The following is a 15,798-nucleotide window of genomic DNA, read 5'->3' on the forward strand; positions in this document are numbered from 1 at the left end:
TTACGGAACTATTTTGTTCAGCTGTTCACTTCGATTTGTTTGCACCAAGGACGAGAAAGCGTAGTTCCTGGGCAACTTCCTGCAAAGATACGAGGGCTGTTGGTTGCAGTTATTAACAGATGTTTCATCCACCAGTTTGAGGTGAGTAAGAGTTGATTTTTTAACCTCTAAATAATTTAACTAGCTAAACATGCCTGCTACGCACTTAGCTACCTTACTAATAGCGTCGTCGTTGCTCCTTCACGAATGACAGTTGTTTGCTTATTCGTTCTGTTGTTTGCTGATGCTGTACCAAACTCTAGCCAGATATATGTCATTCTGTGTTGTATTGCTATTCGGCAAACAGACATACCTGTTAATCCTTGACTTCAGATCTTACGCGATTCGATCCAATTTACCTCTCAATTCGGCATGCATCAACTACACCGAATTACGTTTCCAATATTCTTTTAACCATGAAAACGGCATTATTTGCAATTCGTAGTCATGTAACGTTATATAAACATAGGTTAGCGTGGTGTATGTACATATATATATGCAGTGCAATCCAATTATAATTGCCTAAACTTTACTTAAAATGTATTATTGGTTGATTTAAACAAGTAGGTTGTTGTAACGCCTATTAAAGCATTGTCTCTGAGTTGTGCACGTTTGCCACCATGCAGTTGGTGATCGATTCAGCAGCTTTTGACTAACATTTAGCTTGCTTCAGCACCTAAGTTTTAGTTTACCCCTTTTAAGCTTCAGCTTTTGAACTATTTTGAAAAGCCAAAGAGAGTTGTAAACCTAATTTAATTGAAGGTGTTGTCTAAAAATCTGAGTCAAGGTAATTCTGATGTCCTTTTTTTAATCTGATGTTGTTTATACTCACTTCATCCTTGATTGTGATGGTCACTCCAACTTCCTCTTGACCTCTCTAATTTTCAGACTTTTCAGACTTCGGCTTGTGTCTTTGATCACCCATCATGATGCGTTACTGGGGTGAGATTCCTGGACCTGCAGGGGCTCCTCCCAGTCGCAGCTCCTTTGACTTGCTCCAGCGTGAGTTTCGCTCAGTGGAGATGCAGGACCCTCCCCTGCATCAGCCCTCAGCGCATCGCCCGCGGCCCACCACAATGCTGGACATCCCCTCAGAGCCCTGCAGCCTCACCATCCACACAGTACAGCTGTGTCAGCATGCCCGCCGCCTCCGTGGTCTCTTGGCAGCGGCCCAAGCCCAGGCTCAGGGTCAGAGCTCAGCATCCTCTGAGGGTGGCAGCAGGCTGGAGGAGGCTGATACCAACCTGCCCTTGCGTCCTCCCACCCCACCTGTCATGCCAGATGACCTTCTGCCTGTGGATAGCAAAGCCCCACGGCAGCCCTTCCAGCTACGTCACAGTGACCCTGAAAGTGACTTCTATAAGTAAGTAAATGTGACTTTGTAGCTGAGCCAAGATGCTGCACTGATTTGCTTGTGATTAAATAGATTCTGTATTCAGAGAAGCATCTAAATTATAGGCTTATCAGTCACTCAGAGTTTAGATACTGTAGTTATATTTTTTACATATTATCCAAGAACTTAGCACTTAGATATAATCTAAGTTAGTTTAGCAACCAATCATCATTTATCTCCTTCATCTCATCTCCTCTGGTTCTTCCATCATAAGGGGTAAAGGCGAGCCTGTCACAGAACTGAGTTGGCCCTCCTGCAGACAGCTCCTCTATCAGTCAGTGGCCACTGTCTTGGCCCATGCCGGCTTTGAGTCGGCCCAGGAGAGCGTGCTAGAGACGCTGACGGACCTGGTCCATGAGCATTACTTGCGGGTCACCCGCCTGCTGCGGGTGGCGGTGGATCGGGAGGCTCGGCTCGGAGCCAGTCCCTTCCCAGACGTGGTGGAACAAGTGTTCCATGAGGTGGGCATCGGCAGCGTGCTGGCCCTGCAGCGCTTCTGGCAAGTCCGGATCAAGGACTATCACAGCTATATGCTGCAGGTGAGGTTGGAGTGGGTCATTACCGTTCATAGGGTTGTGCTATTTGACCCCATTTACAGTCAAACAATAGAAATCTGTCAACTGTCCAAGATTTTGGCATACTGCTTATCCCATGGTTACACACTCCTATTTGTTTTGGGTGCTTATTGGAAGATGTCACCATAGGCTCTGGAAAATCATGATGGCCATTTTTCACTATATTTTGATATTTTGTAGGCTAAACAATTAATTTGAAAAACAGTCAGCAGATTAACTTATAATGACAGTAATTCCATTTGGCACATTGCTGAGAAAACATTTGTAAAATATTCCTCAGTGGAAGCTGTCATGGCTTCACCACAGCAACGCTGAATCATCTCAGAAAGCATTAAGAAGTGTGTACAAGTGAGAACAATGGACCGTATGGCAACTTGTGTGCAAGCCGCTTGGAAGTGAGACAGAAACCAAACAGAGAGATTCACTGTCTTCAGTGCCAACATGACTTCTGAAGATATACAAGCGATGAGCTGATCCTTGTGTTTGTGTCTGGCAAGTCACAGACCATTGTTTTCACAATGTGTTCATGGGTATTTCACATTATATATATAATATGACTGTGAATTGAAATGCTATTCATTTCTCTGTCTCTGAGCTTTCACCAGCAAAATGGGACCAATAAAAGATTTTCCTCTTCCAGGTGAGTAAGGATCTGTCGGAGGAATACGAGCGACTGGTGAACCCAGAGAAGGCTCTGGAGGACTCGAAACCCCCGAGGATCAAGGAGGAGCCCATGAGTGACATCTCCTTCCCTGTTAGCGAGGAGCCTGAGGCCGACCTGGCGTCTGGGGACCAAGCTCTGCCCATGGGGGTCCTCGGGGCCCACGGCGAGAGGCTGGCTTCTGGCCTGGATGGTGACCATTCTCCTCACACCTCAGGTGAGACCAGCATGTCTCTTCGAATGTATACTCTGCATTCATCTTTGAGTTTCTACAGAGAGGACTGAAGTTTGCGGGCTGGCCAGATTAAACCCTCGATGTTCGATGTACTGTGCGCCGATGTGAGAAGTTAGCGGTGCTGCTGGTAGTGTTGTAGCACCAGTAAATCATTCAGTGTGGCTCGGTCAACAGGTTGCTTCCAGCCCTCTTGATACACAACCATCAGCTTCATAACAAGGTCTCTTTCACTGCTATGATAAGGTTGTTTACATTATCCAGCTGATATCACAGTGTGACGATATTACAAAAATATGCCAATTTGTGAAGCATACGTAGTCCTTACTCCACATGACCTATATCATGTTTATAGATGCAGGCACTCTGCAGTTCGCTCATTCACTGACCATAAAACTGAGTCTGAAGCTGGGCGTATAGCTGACCTGAGGGGTTAATAGAAGTCCTGCTGTGGGCGGCTGAGGTTTTTGATTGTTCAGAACAAGAACGACTGTATTTGCACATGATTGGGCTGCATCATGCATTAGTTATTTATTCCTTCATTTACTTTGTGATACGAGCTGTGGAGGAAGGTCGACCTTGTTTCATTGCTGAGTACGAGCCTCTTCTTTGCTGTTGCCGTGTTTACAGTGTGTAGTTGCATTCACTGGAAAGAGAGTGGGGGAGGCAGTGAGCAAAAGGTTTGCAGTGGAAATGACTGAAATATGGCTGGAGTTTTTAGACTTTAATACAGGTAGCAGTGTCACCTTTCCTTTAAATTCAGGTCACTATTTTAATGCAGTGGATTCAACCAGTTCTGTGGCGGGAAATCATCTTTGCTGAACTTGCTCTCCTCTCTTACAAGGTGGGGGCGGGGCCAACAACTCGCCGCTGTGGCCGCAGGTGAAAATGGAGCCACAGGATAGCGAGGAGGGCCAGGGTGCTGGCCATCACCACCACCACCACCATCACCACAGCGTGCTGGGCGGAGATGTGTTCGAGGAGGGCGGGCCCATGTCCACCATGAGCGAGTCAGGAGGAGCCATGGCGCCCTCACCTGGAGGCGGGGTGTCAGATGGCAGCTACGCGTCGCATTCGCCCGACTCTTTGATGGGAACCTCGCCCGTCTTCAACCAAAGGCCGAAGAAACGGGCAAAGAAGATGTGAGGCCACATTCGTGCTCTCCGAACTTAACCCGCAAGGTGAAACACGCCAGCTGTTCAGTGCAGGACTCATCTCCAGCTGAGATCATGGCCACTGCGTAGACTGACTGAGGCGTTAATATCATGAACAAACTGAACCGATGTGGAAAAAATATATTTTGTAGTTTTGCATTTGTTTGTATGGGTATCTCAAATTAGCTTAAGATGTTGCCATTAAGTGTATATTAATGGGTTGTATTGTCAAAAGATTAAATAGCTTTTGAAGTATCAGTTTTGTTTATTTGAGTTTTATTTGTTTTTCAGAAAACATAGAAGGTTACAATTACCCTAATGAACTGAAGATCAGGAGAAACTAAGTAGTCCAAAAGCAAATAATTTAAACAGCTTAATAATTCACCAGAATGGTTTGTTTTCCTAAGCTATTAAGTCTCTTTCTCCTCACATACCAATTACTGCCTGTGCCATTCGTTACAATTACAAGATGCTCCACCAAACAGGAAAATATTCAGCTTATTATGATGTATTCTCTACTCCTCGTTTCCCTTCTGCAGTACACTTAACATGTAGGCCAATACAGCGGAACGATCCTCATGGAGACACGCGCACACATGTACTTCACACACACCTGTCAACCTGAAGCAGCTCTGCTAAATTAGCATCTGTTTCAGTAATGAGGCAAAGCTGTGAATGCAACACCAGAGGCAATTATGGCTTGGTTGTCTTCATCACGAAGGCGACATCAATCCAACCTTAATGGCGAATTAATTACGCCATGCATAATTTTGCATGCTGAATGAGCAGGCCTGTTTGGATACATGTGATTTGCTTTTGTGTAGGCCTCTTTCGTTTAAACAGTTAGGCAGGTAGTTGTGCTGATGGTGTCATGTATTGATACTTAATTATCTGCATTAATTGGAGTTTTTTTTTTTGCACCATACCTCAGAATATGTGTGAGCTTGCTGTGTGACCCAGGTGGGAGTTGTAGCAGCTGAAAAACAAAATCAGTATTCCGACTTCTGATTAAAAAGACTCCCATGTCAGTGCTAATAAGTGTAAGAAAATGGAACGATGGATGTCCAATAGCAAGCCTTTGAGGAAACAAAACCACTCACACTTAACCGTTTAAAACCAAGTTTTTTCAAGTCCTCAACTGAAACAAGAGAATAATTTTCTGATCTGGTCATCAAAGCGTTCAAATAACTGTAGTGGAATAAAAAGCACTATTTTGCTCTGGACTCTGCAGAAGTATAAAGTCGCCTATCATAGAAACAAGTACAAGTACCTCAAAATTGTGTTTTATTACCGTGCCTTAGTAAATGAACTTAGTTAATTTATATCAGTGCTGACAAACTCTTTTCATGCTGCAAGGGACATTTATTATTCATGATATATATCAATAGCAGACCCTTTCACAGCTGGACCTACGTAACACCTTTCTTATAAATAACCTAGAACACAGGTTCACAACCTTCTGCTGTGGAGCTTTGATGTGCACCCAACACATCAACAGCTGTGGTCATGTATGCTAAACAGGTGCGTCAAGTTGATCATGTATTATGAATAGATGTTGTAAACTCTCTGAAAAACCGTTTTACTGGTCGCTATTGTGACCGGCTGGATTCATGAACACACAGCCTTGTTAAATTTGTGCCGAAGCAATGTGACCCCTCAGTTTGTCAACAGCTGCTGAGTAGCTGTGCAGTGGGGAGAAAAGGCGTAATTGCAAAAATGTCAAGATGTTTTTTGAGCAGGGGTCTCTGAGAAGGCCAGAGCGCACTGAGAGCCAGAGAAAAGGACCCGACAAATGATTAATTACCTTCTCGCATGCAAAGTCATTAATTTAGCATGAAATTTAATCTCTCAGGATGAGCTTTGAGTTTGTGAGCAGAATGAAGAATACGTTTCATTTGTACACAATGAGCTCGGGCGGTCCTCCGGGGCGCTCATTTGTCTGTTTTTGAACAAATCACATGTAAAGTGGAAAGGAGGCTCTCCGTCTAAAGCAATGTCATCACAGGAATTCTCCAAATTCAATTTGCTCCAATCGCGTAAGAGATACTCTACATCTGCAGTGAGGACAAATGATGAATTATGAGACGAGATGATTGTATCAGCAGAGAGATGAATTGCCAGACACATGGCATGTGACAGGTGCGAAGGGTCCCATGCTATACATGCCACTGTTACAGCCGTTTGACTGCACCCCAGAGATGAGAGAACTGATTGCGTGGCGTCACAGTCTCAGCCTGAATCCATCAATGGAGGCTTTCTCTTGGGTGATCTGACTAAAAATGGAAAACGAAGCAAAAATGAATGCAGTCTCATCGACCTGGAAGTCATCCATCCTCTGGTTCAGTTTTTTGCTTGGAGAATGGCCACAAGAATAATTAGGAGCTACAAATTAAACCTAGAAGCGTTCAAGAGTGAGTCAACAACAAAATCTGCCCTGCTCACGGAAAAATGAGGCTGTAGATGCAGAATTAATAAGTATATTTACTCAGGTACCGCACCCAAGTACAATTCTGAGGCACTTGTGCTGTATTTGAGTATTTCTGTTTCATGGCACTTCTACTCCACTGCCTGAGGTCAGGTGACTTTTCTTTTTCTGAACAACTCCTAAAATAAAGCCTCAGATAGAGTTTTCTGTGTGTCGTTTATAGCAAGTTGGGCCACATATTCAACCATTAAACTGCAGTTTCATTCCACATTTTTTGAGTGTACTTGACATTCTCAAGTAGACTCTACTGATTCCAATAATTATAGCTTTAACTGTATAAAAGATGACTTTTCTCGGTGTGTTGTTAAATCTTAAGATATAAGCAGAATGGTATAAACAAAGGATTAAGAAGAATTTCCATTCACACAGTGAATATGACACTCAAAACCACTGAAAGTCCATTAAGAGCCTGAGCAGAGAGGAGATGTGAGGATTTGCTGTGCTCTTCTTCTTCTCGCGCCCCTTCCAGATTATTTGGCTGACCAGATTTGCTGTCGTGGTGCCACGAGTCGGGCTGCTTCCAGTGAACCATCTGAAACAACAAAATCACACGAAAAGAAAGTGAAAAACTGCAGTCGCAGCTGCTCTACAAGAGAGAGCAGAATCCATCAGGCTGTAGAAATCATTCGCCCTTCCAGTATGAAAAACTGCAAAACACGACAAAAAAAAAACAGAATTAGGCTGTTAATTGTTTTTCACTGTCATTTCAGTTGTGCTGTCCAGGCAAGCTGAACCAGGAAGTGGTTCTGCAATGCACTGACAAATATAGTAGAGATCCAGGGTCATAATGGTTAAAGAGATTGTTGGATTTCTTGTCACAAGATTGTACGGGTTACTGACCAGCAGTGATATATTTGCATCAGCATAAGCTCAGGCAGCAGTTCCTCTGATGGAGATTACAACAATGGCATCAAACAAAACACACCAATATAATACAAATATTAACTGTTTGCAGCGACACATGTAGAAGAGCAAAGAGGTGCCATTAACTGGTGTCACCACCTGAAGACTAGTGTTTCACTAGCTACAACCCAACTGTTCAGTAGAGCGCAGCAAGGCGAACAGACTTAGCTTACTGTGGTGTTCATTGCACTTGGTTTCCCTCTGCATCTGTAGCTAAATGATAACAGTATGTTAATAGAGGTTTTCCTCCGACAGCAGGAAAGACTTTATTTGCCTTGTCGACAGTCATTTAAAGTGTAAATGAACTTTTCAAACAGACTTTTCATCATTCACTCAGTCCTTCTGATAAATTTGGTGTCGCGTTTCACAAAGCAGAACTCTGATTTGAAGAAATCACATCATAAACTGTGTGGACGTGCTGACTGGCCGCGTTAAGGAGCTTCAAACAGTAACATCACACATTTTGCTTTAGAAGACCTGTTAAATATCAGCTGAAATGAAAAGTCTTTATTAGTCACACAGAGTCATAGGTTGTGATTTACGTTATCATTTTTCTGTTATCATTATCTCTTAAACTGAGCAATATGTTAATGGAGTCTGGAGAGTAGTGAGGCTGGTAGTCACTGAACTGCAGCTCCGAGTGGAGCTCAGAGTGTGTACTCTGAACAGAGGTGGTGCTGGAAAGTTCACGCAAACTTATTTCTTTGCAAAAAAGAATAGATATATAGACATAAACCAAGACTACCAATACATACCTTTAAAATAAGAATTTATTTTGGACAGCTGTGTGTCTAGATAATACCACTGTATTTGTAGGGAGTTTGAACGCAGGACTTTAACTTGTAAGCAAGTATTTTTACATTATTATCTTGATATTCTATTCTAAGTGTGCAGATCTGAGTGTAACACAACAGTGAATTCACAGTCAGTACCCGATGAATCTGAGGGGTTGTGAGATGATAAACTCAAAGCAAAGCAGAGCAAATGCAAAAAACCCCCAAACACTACTGAGATGCCTGAGCATGACAACGAACTTCAAACTGCTTTACTTGTGTTTTTCATTTTCGTATTTAGAAAGGAATTGTCCCTAAAAAACACACTAAAAGCAAATCTGAATATTTTGATATGAGCCTTCTTTGCCTCAAATTAAAGACATGCATTGAAGTGCCACAGTGATTGACCGAATGTAACCCTCAACATCAACCATGCATATATCTTACTGGTCCAGCTCGCTGGGGAGGCAGGGACAGTCAGTGTGTGCCACCCACAGCAAAATAATCCGTTTCCATGTAGCCCTCTGCAGCGTGCTTCAGCGTTCAGCTTTCATCTTTACAGAACAAAGAAGTCTGAAAATGGAGCCACTCTACACCAATCTGTTTTACTGGAAACAATATCTGAAATGACACGTTCCTGCGGTGTGTTTGTCTCATTTAGTGGCAGTTCATCAGTTTTCCATTGGAGGGCAGTCTTGTGCCACACACTAACTCTAGCTCGACTGTGGCCTCCTCAGATAAAGGATTTAGTAGCAGTCTCCCAGCTACCACAGAGACAGAGACCTGGACACTCCCAAGCCTTCAGAGCGAAACAGTAGCTGTATGGCATCAGGATGCTGCAGAGCTGTGAAGTCGAGGTGGTACCATTGGCGTAGCTTTCCTCAACACATGGCAATAATTAGCTTACCATGCTCACTACACGCTTCCACGTGTCCCTGACTGTTAGGATTGCAATGCATCTATGAGACCAAACCTGTATTGTCACGCCAAACAAATGAGCATGTGTTGGATATGTACCTCATCAAGATAAAAACTGCTTCTGCAGACCCGTCACTTCTCAGGATTTTCCCCACTGAAATGGTTTTGATCCTAATATGCATTTCATTTTAGCTGAAAGGCGCACCTCAAAATGAGTTTTCGATCCGTAATTGCTTGTCAGTCTTGGCACCCAGTTGTAAAGCTCGGCGCTTTCTCACATCTGCCTTTGCAGCATCAGGATAACCAATTAGGGGGTTTGTGCCTGCACGTAGCTGGCAGGGAAAACAAAAATAGCAAAACCATTTTCTCGTTCAGTCCCACCGCAATCACTGTGGCTGCTGGTAACGTATTTACATCCAGCGCTGAAAGCACTTTAGATGATGGTATTGATATTATGAAATGTCCTTCAATCCCTCCTTACACAATCTACTGTACAGCACGAGCTCTTAGTGTTCAAATTCATTAAAGTGGCTCAAATTTGAACGTGCCTGAAATTGCCTTTGAATTGCTAACAGGGCCAAAATGCCCCCGTTCTGCAAAACTGTTTTTGTTTTTTTTTCAGATCCTCCAGACCGCGGTGCTCAAAGTGACTCGACTCTGACTGCGTTACGACTCTGACTGAAGGAGTACAATTTTTTTTAAACAAATTGCAGCAATCGGGCGCTAATGGTTTTAAAGTACCTAAATTGCCTCCATGAGCTGTGTGTCACATGCGCTGCTGCTGCTGCAACGCTGACTGTGTTGACATGTGGATCAAATCAGAACACCTGCATGCACCTGTCCCATTCACCTGCTCCGTAAGCCCCTCCCTGCCACTCTCCCTTCCCCTCCCCTCCTGGAGAGGCGTGCCTCCCAGTTTTAAAAACCTCTGGCCTAGACATGAAACTAGCAATAGCACGAGACAAATGCAAACAGTGCAGCAAAATAGCATTTATCATTGCTAATAAAAGTGTCAGTCTGACATGCTGGGATGCTGCAGCAGGTCTTTTTATGGGCCGTGATATCCTCATCCACAGTTGTCCAGGAGCTGTCCTAGTAAAAAGGCTCACTTGGTCATTTCACCTTCTGCCTCGTGGCCCGTCGTTGGAACGCGGCTGTGTTAAGTCTGACGCGCTGACATGAGCCCGCATCGGCTTGTCACACCACAAAGTGTGAAGCTGTGACACTCTGATGAGTCCTCAGTGTCGGCTTGTTGATACCGGGTATATGACACCATCCTGTCCCCGCCTGCTCTCCGTCGGCACATCCTCCAAAAAAAACTGTCAACACTTTCGAGGTCGCGCAAAACTGCGTGCAAGCAGCAACGGCTGACAGGAGGATTCTGAAGCTCAGAATGGAGGCGCTCGCTTTTCTGAGATCTGTGACACCATTCAATCACGACGGCTATTTGTTGGAATTCTCTCGAAAACTGCTGAATTTAGACGTGCAGAGGAATACCTGGCAGAGAGGGGGTTTGTTTACCAGGTGGAGGCGGTGACCTAATCTTTGTGTAAAATCCCCTGAGAGCACTGTTCAGAGTGAGCAATCAGCTTTATTCCCAATCAACAGGGCCAAAAGCCAGCACAATCCACATCCTGCACATACTGTCTTTTAAAAAATGCAGCACGGTTAATATGCCAACTTAACAGTGCACTGCGAAGTGACACTCTTCCTCCTCATACTCCATCTACTTATTATTCATCTCCCACTCAAACTTAGTCATCAAATTACTTTTTATATTCAAAGCCATCCATTCCAGTCCAACTTCACAGACTCTTTGGAACATGTGGTTTTTTTTATCCCCCTCTGCACTTCTTTTCATGCTTGTTGAGATGTTTTCTTTCACTGTTAATTACTGTCACACACACGAAACTGAGGAATCAACACACAAATGGAGGAATTAGGCGAGCTCACGCTGAGACCTGGCCGTTGTCGCGGTTCACTTTGTCAGGGGTAATGAAGTGCTGCGTGTGGCAACGCTTCATAGGCTTCTCTTGTATTTTGTTGTTCAGTTGAAGCTGAGCTCTTTATTTCGCATCATCATCGCATGCAGTGCCCTCTTTGTTTTCGCTTCCCGAACTTGAGTTTTCCCTCTGATCTCTGATTTGAGGCAGACTGTCTCTTGACAGAAATAATCTGCAACGAGTGGTCTGTAGTTTTAGTTAACCTTGCTGTCTTTCCTCTCCTTTCACAGATGAGTCGCACTCTAGCAGCTGCACTCTTGCCTCATGTTGCTGAAGTTGTGACAAACCTCACTGTCTGTGACAAGTGCTTTCAGGAAGCATGCTGTAGCGGCTCTTTGGCATTCTGAGAAACACGTCGGAAAGAACATATTTCCCACTGGGGCAATACGCTCTGTCTGACGTACATGGTTTAAGTAGTTAGACATTTTGGGAAATACACTTATTCACTTTCTTGCCAAGAGTAATATGAGAAGATCAATACAATTCTCATGTGTTTATGCTAAATATGAAAAGTGTTCGCCAAATTACTATACAGTTATATGTATTTCAGTTTTTGTAGAGTTTAAACAACCACGATATACAGTACTAAGGTGTTGATTGAGCTTTAGATGCTCCGACAGAGCCAGGCTAGCTGTTTCACCCTGTTTCCAGGCGTGCTAAGCTTAGCTTCTGGCTGCCCCTTCATATTTACCACCAGAGTGGTGTTGATCTTCTCTTTTCCAGCATTTTCCATAATATCAAAGTGTTCCTTGAGCTCTGCCGCCAAACGTTCACGTTTGAAACAACTTCAACTTCCACTTCTTTTGTTTTAAGTGTGATTGCAGAAGAAACGGAATCGCAGGTTTTAAAATAAGCGTGTGAAGTTGAGAGTGTCAAAAATGATAACCGGCAGCAAGCCGAGAATGAGCCGCTTTGAACTCGTAGTTTGGATAGAGAGACTTTATTATCTGAGGCTATCTTAGATGTGCTGCTTCACTGTCTGAGTGTCTGTTTAACCCCAGAATATTCTCCGTGTAATCACAGTAACTCAGTCAGACGCAGTTTAGATGAATGAGCCACAGAATACTATGATTCTGTGACCTACAGCTACTCTGTCATGACTAAGTTGATTATATGGACGTTGCTTGTATGTTCCAAGCAACCCCGCATTTAATTCGCACGTAAAACTCATGATAGTTTCTTGAGCTCAATCAACTTCTGTCGTCCCCTTTAAAATGCGGCTTGTTGAAACCCCGTGTTACTGAGAAGTTCCTGCTTTATGCTCTTTGGTCTTAAAATTTGTGGCCTTCAAATGCCTTTGCTACACAAATGATTCAATTACTCCTCCTTTTAAATGTGCCAGCGGAGATAGCGGTTTGCTGCCAGAGAGGGGGGAGAGAATGAAATTAACCTCGGCTAACTCCCTATGCCCTCGACACTTGTATTATGATTTTCTATTAAAGCCTTATCTTTCTTATAATGAAATTCAGTCCTTCTACATGGGAAGAGGCCCAGGATTCGCGCAAACTAATTTTTGTTTGTGTTCAGGTGAACACTTGCATGAGAGACCTGCTGACAGTGCTGCGATGGAAGCCACAAAGACTTATTAAAATATTCAAAGGGTAAAATAGATGCTTTTTACACCAATCATGTGAGCCAATGACATGGCAATTGCTGTCAAACTGAAAGGCTTTTTTCTGTAGAGGAACGAGGATAAACAAACTTGAATGCCTTTAGATGTATGCGAAGGATCACATGATGCCATCCATCCCTTTATTTTCAGGAGCTTTTCCTAAACAGGGTTACGAGCGGCTGCCTTTGTCTCTTATTTCCAATGAAGATAAATCTCAATGCTACACCGCCATTGATATTTTAGAGCATGGATTCCCAACCAGGAGCATGTGTTGGTGAATGCAGCTGCTATGTCTGCATTCACAGGGGAGAGACTGTAAGGTTGCAAATCTAAAAAATAGAAAATATGATTTTAATATGGACAGAATGTCGTGTCATCCAGATACATGCATTTAGGAGAAAAATAAACAGAAACAGGATTACAGATTCTTGTGAGACTGATCTTCAGCATATTATTATTTGTGGTATTATTGTCACAATAACCCAGCAACCTTCCAGAAATCACGTTCATATATTATTTAACTGTTTTCCCAATGACGTTTTTTAACAAGTCAGTAAGTGCTGACTGGATCATGTTCACAGGCGATGTTTTTTATGAGTCGAAGGGAGGTGGATAGGCGGGGGACAAAGTGCTGGACTTTAGTATCGGAGTCCGAGGTTTGGATCCAGACCAGCCTGTCTGTGGTTAGGCTATGCAACAATTCACGTGCAAATTTGTCCACCTGCTTTAGAGCCATGCCATCATCAAAACTAGAACAACTCTTAAATGATCTCTTACAGCATAATTGATGGTTTGATAATGTGTTATTGATTGGTCCATACTGGGTAAATGTTAAAGCTGGAGTGCAGGACTTTTGCTGCACAAATGAATCAGGTGGTATTTGTACACCTGAATGACTTCTAAGCCACTACATTTAGCAACTGCGGTTACAGTTAGGGAAAGATTGTGGTTTTGGTTGAATGCGAAGCGTAAAAGTTAAACCACAACCACAATCTTGCCACCAGTGCCTAAATAACCATGAGAACGTTTGATAATGCAGTTTGATAGTTGCTTTGAGCAGATATTAATGTAAATTACAAGATTAAACATTTTGATGGAAAACAAATGAAATATGTCATCAGTGAACATTCGATCAGCCCTTTTTTTGACTTACCAGACATTTTAATGAGCAACATGTCTTCATGTTAACAGAAAACCTAATCCAGCCTGCTTTATGTTTCCTTCAAAACATTGCTGTTGCAAATTATTATATATGAACAAAATGTCTAGGAGCGGGCAGCTCAACTGCAGCCTGATGACTGTAGAAGACGCGCCTCAGTTTTAATTACACTTCAATTTAGAGTACTAGCACCAGCTCACAAGCAAGCAGAATTAAATAAAGCTGAAAATAATGGATAAATGATTAAAACTGCCAGCTTTTACTGCTTTAAGTGATAGTAGTGGAAATACAAACTTGAACAAACCTAAAATAAAGTCTGGCACATTTTATAGGGATTCAGATGTGCAGCTATGGATCCACCCCAGCCACCATGTTTTCTCTGCAGTGAAACCCAAGACAAAAAAGATTGGGATCCTTTTTTTAACATAACAACCTGCTTCAAACTTTTGAGGCAACAGTTTGGGCAAGGTCCTCCTCTGTCGTAATGTGACTACTCTCCTTTGGTTTTCCCAGTCCCAGCCAGCACAGACCCTCAACCTCAACCCCATTAAACACCTTCGGGGTGAACAGGAACGCCGTCTTATCGTCCGACATCAGCTCTCAACCTGACTTGTGACCGAACGGCAGCAAATCCCTGCAGCCAGGTTCTTAAATCTTGTGGAAATCCTTCCCAGGAAAGTGGAGGCTGTTGCAGCACAGCATAGGAATGCACATGACCTTGGAATGACATGCTGCCAGCAATCACAAATGGGAGTGACGTTTAAAATCCACATGCTTTTGGCTCATGTGTATTTTAGCTTGTATCATACATTATTTAAAGGTGCCTGACATGACATGAATACTGTAATTGCACTCATTATATTATTATAATTGATCTTAGAACTGTGGACACAAGGATGACTTCAGAGTGCGTGGCCTGAGGTAAGGGGAGATGAGCTGGCCATTGCCAGGTGGGTTAATGGTGCTTAGCAAAATAATTACCCTGTCTGCACTGAAAGACAGAAAAAAGCCCTTATCTACTTTAAGCATGAAGAATTGCCTGAGAATGTGTGTGTGGCCTCACAATAGGCGCGGGGGCCACACAGCCTGAATGGACAGAATGAATGGCTGATTAACACTACAGCTGGACTTTCTTAGGGAGCCTTAAAAAGCCGCATTTTTATTCCTTTTGTGATCAATTTCTTTGTCCGCAAGACATCAAGGGCTGTTTCCATGCAGCTGCTCTGACGACAGGAAGAACTCGATAAACAAGATCAGATTGCACAGACGAGAGGGGGGGGGTGTTGCTATGGCAACCCCTCTACTGCATGCCGCCAATGGAGGAGTCTGATATGGCAAGACTCGGGAAGTGACAGACAAGACACTAGTCACTGTGGGTACTCCAGAGTGGGTGTCATGACCTGATGGCATCTAAACTGTATGCATCCTTTCAGAGCATGGATAGCTGTCAAAAAAGTATATAATGGGGAGAGAAGCAGCGAAACACCAGCAGAGACTGATGCAGAAGCATGTTTTATGTATGGCCGAGATATCACGGATGTACAGGTAGATGTACTCTCTCCCTGTCAGGCTCTCACGTATTACATTTCCTCACTTCTCTGTTTACAGTAAGCTGCTGCAATCGAGACACATGCTCTGCTTGTGATTTGAGCTGTCATATGCCTCAACAGTTTCTGCATTTATAATGAACCCCACGCACCCCCACTTTATTATTGTCCCCTCTTTTGTTTTCTCTCATTTGGTGTTATTCTAAAAGCCTCCCCCCGTGGTGTATCTTCTGTCACCAAACTGTCTCTCAAACCCGCTTATCCATAGACAAGCATTGAGCCTACCAGGGAGGATTCGACATCAATGAGGCATGCACAGTGGCGATGTCACTGCTGCCGGCTAC

At 43.4% G+C, this 15,798-nt stretch overlaps 1 protein-coding gene across 1 annotated transcript; it reads left to right on the forward strand.

The window, feature by feature from the left end:
* Positions 1-68: 68 nt before the first annotated feature.
* On the forward strand, positions 69-4,300 carry supt7l (SPT7 like, STAGA complex subunit gamma). The gene is made up of 5 exons (XM_041954302.1): positions 69-141; positions 928-1,402; positions 1,647-1,971; positions 2,648-2,885; positions 3,745-4,300. Exons 2-5 carry the CDS (start codon positions 966-968, stop codon positions 4,044-4,046), a joined length of 1,302 nt encoding a protein of 433 aa, XP_041810236.1. The 5' UTR covers positions 69-141; positions 928-965; the 3' UTR covers positions 4,047-4,300.
* The last annotated feature ends 11,498 nt before the right edge of the window (positions 4,301-15,798 follow it).

Source organism: Chelmon rostratus, chromosome 15 (assembly GCF_017976325.1).
Source record: "Chelmon rostratus isolate fCheRos1 chromosome 15, fCheRos1.pri, whole genome shotgun sequence".
In the NCBI taxonomy this organism is placed as follows: domain Eukaryota; kingdom Metazoa; phylum Chordata; class Actinopteri; order Chaetodontiformes; family Chaetodontidae; genus Chelmon; species Chelmon rostratus.

Coding starts and splice junctions, on each gene's coding strand:
- supt7l (XM_041954302.1), top strand. CDS start 966: ATGATGCGTTACTGGGGTGAGATTCCTGGACCTGCAGGGGCTCCTCCC. Junction 1,972..2,647: donor ATCACAGCTATATGCTGCAG/GTGAGGTTGGAG, acceptor TTCCTCTTCCAG/GTGAGTAAGGATCTGTCGGA. Junction 2,886..3,744: donor CCATTCTCCTCACACCTCAG/GTGAGACCAGCA, acceptor CTCTCTTACAAG/GTGGGGGCGGGGCCAACAAC.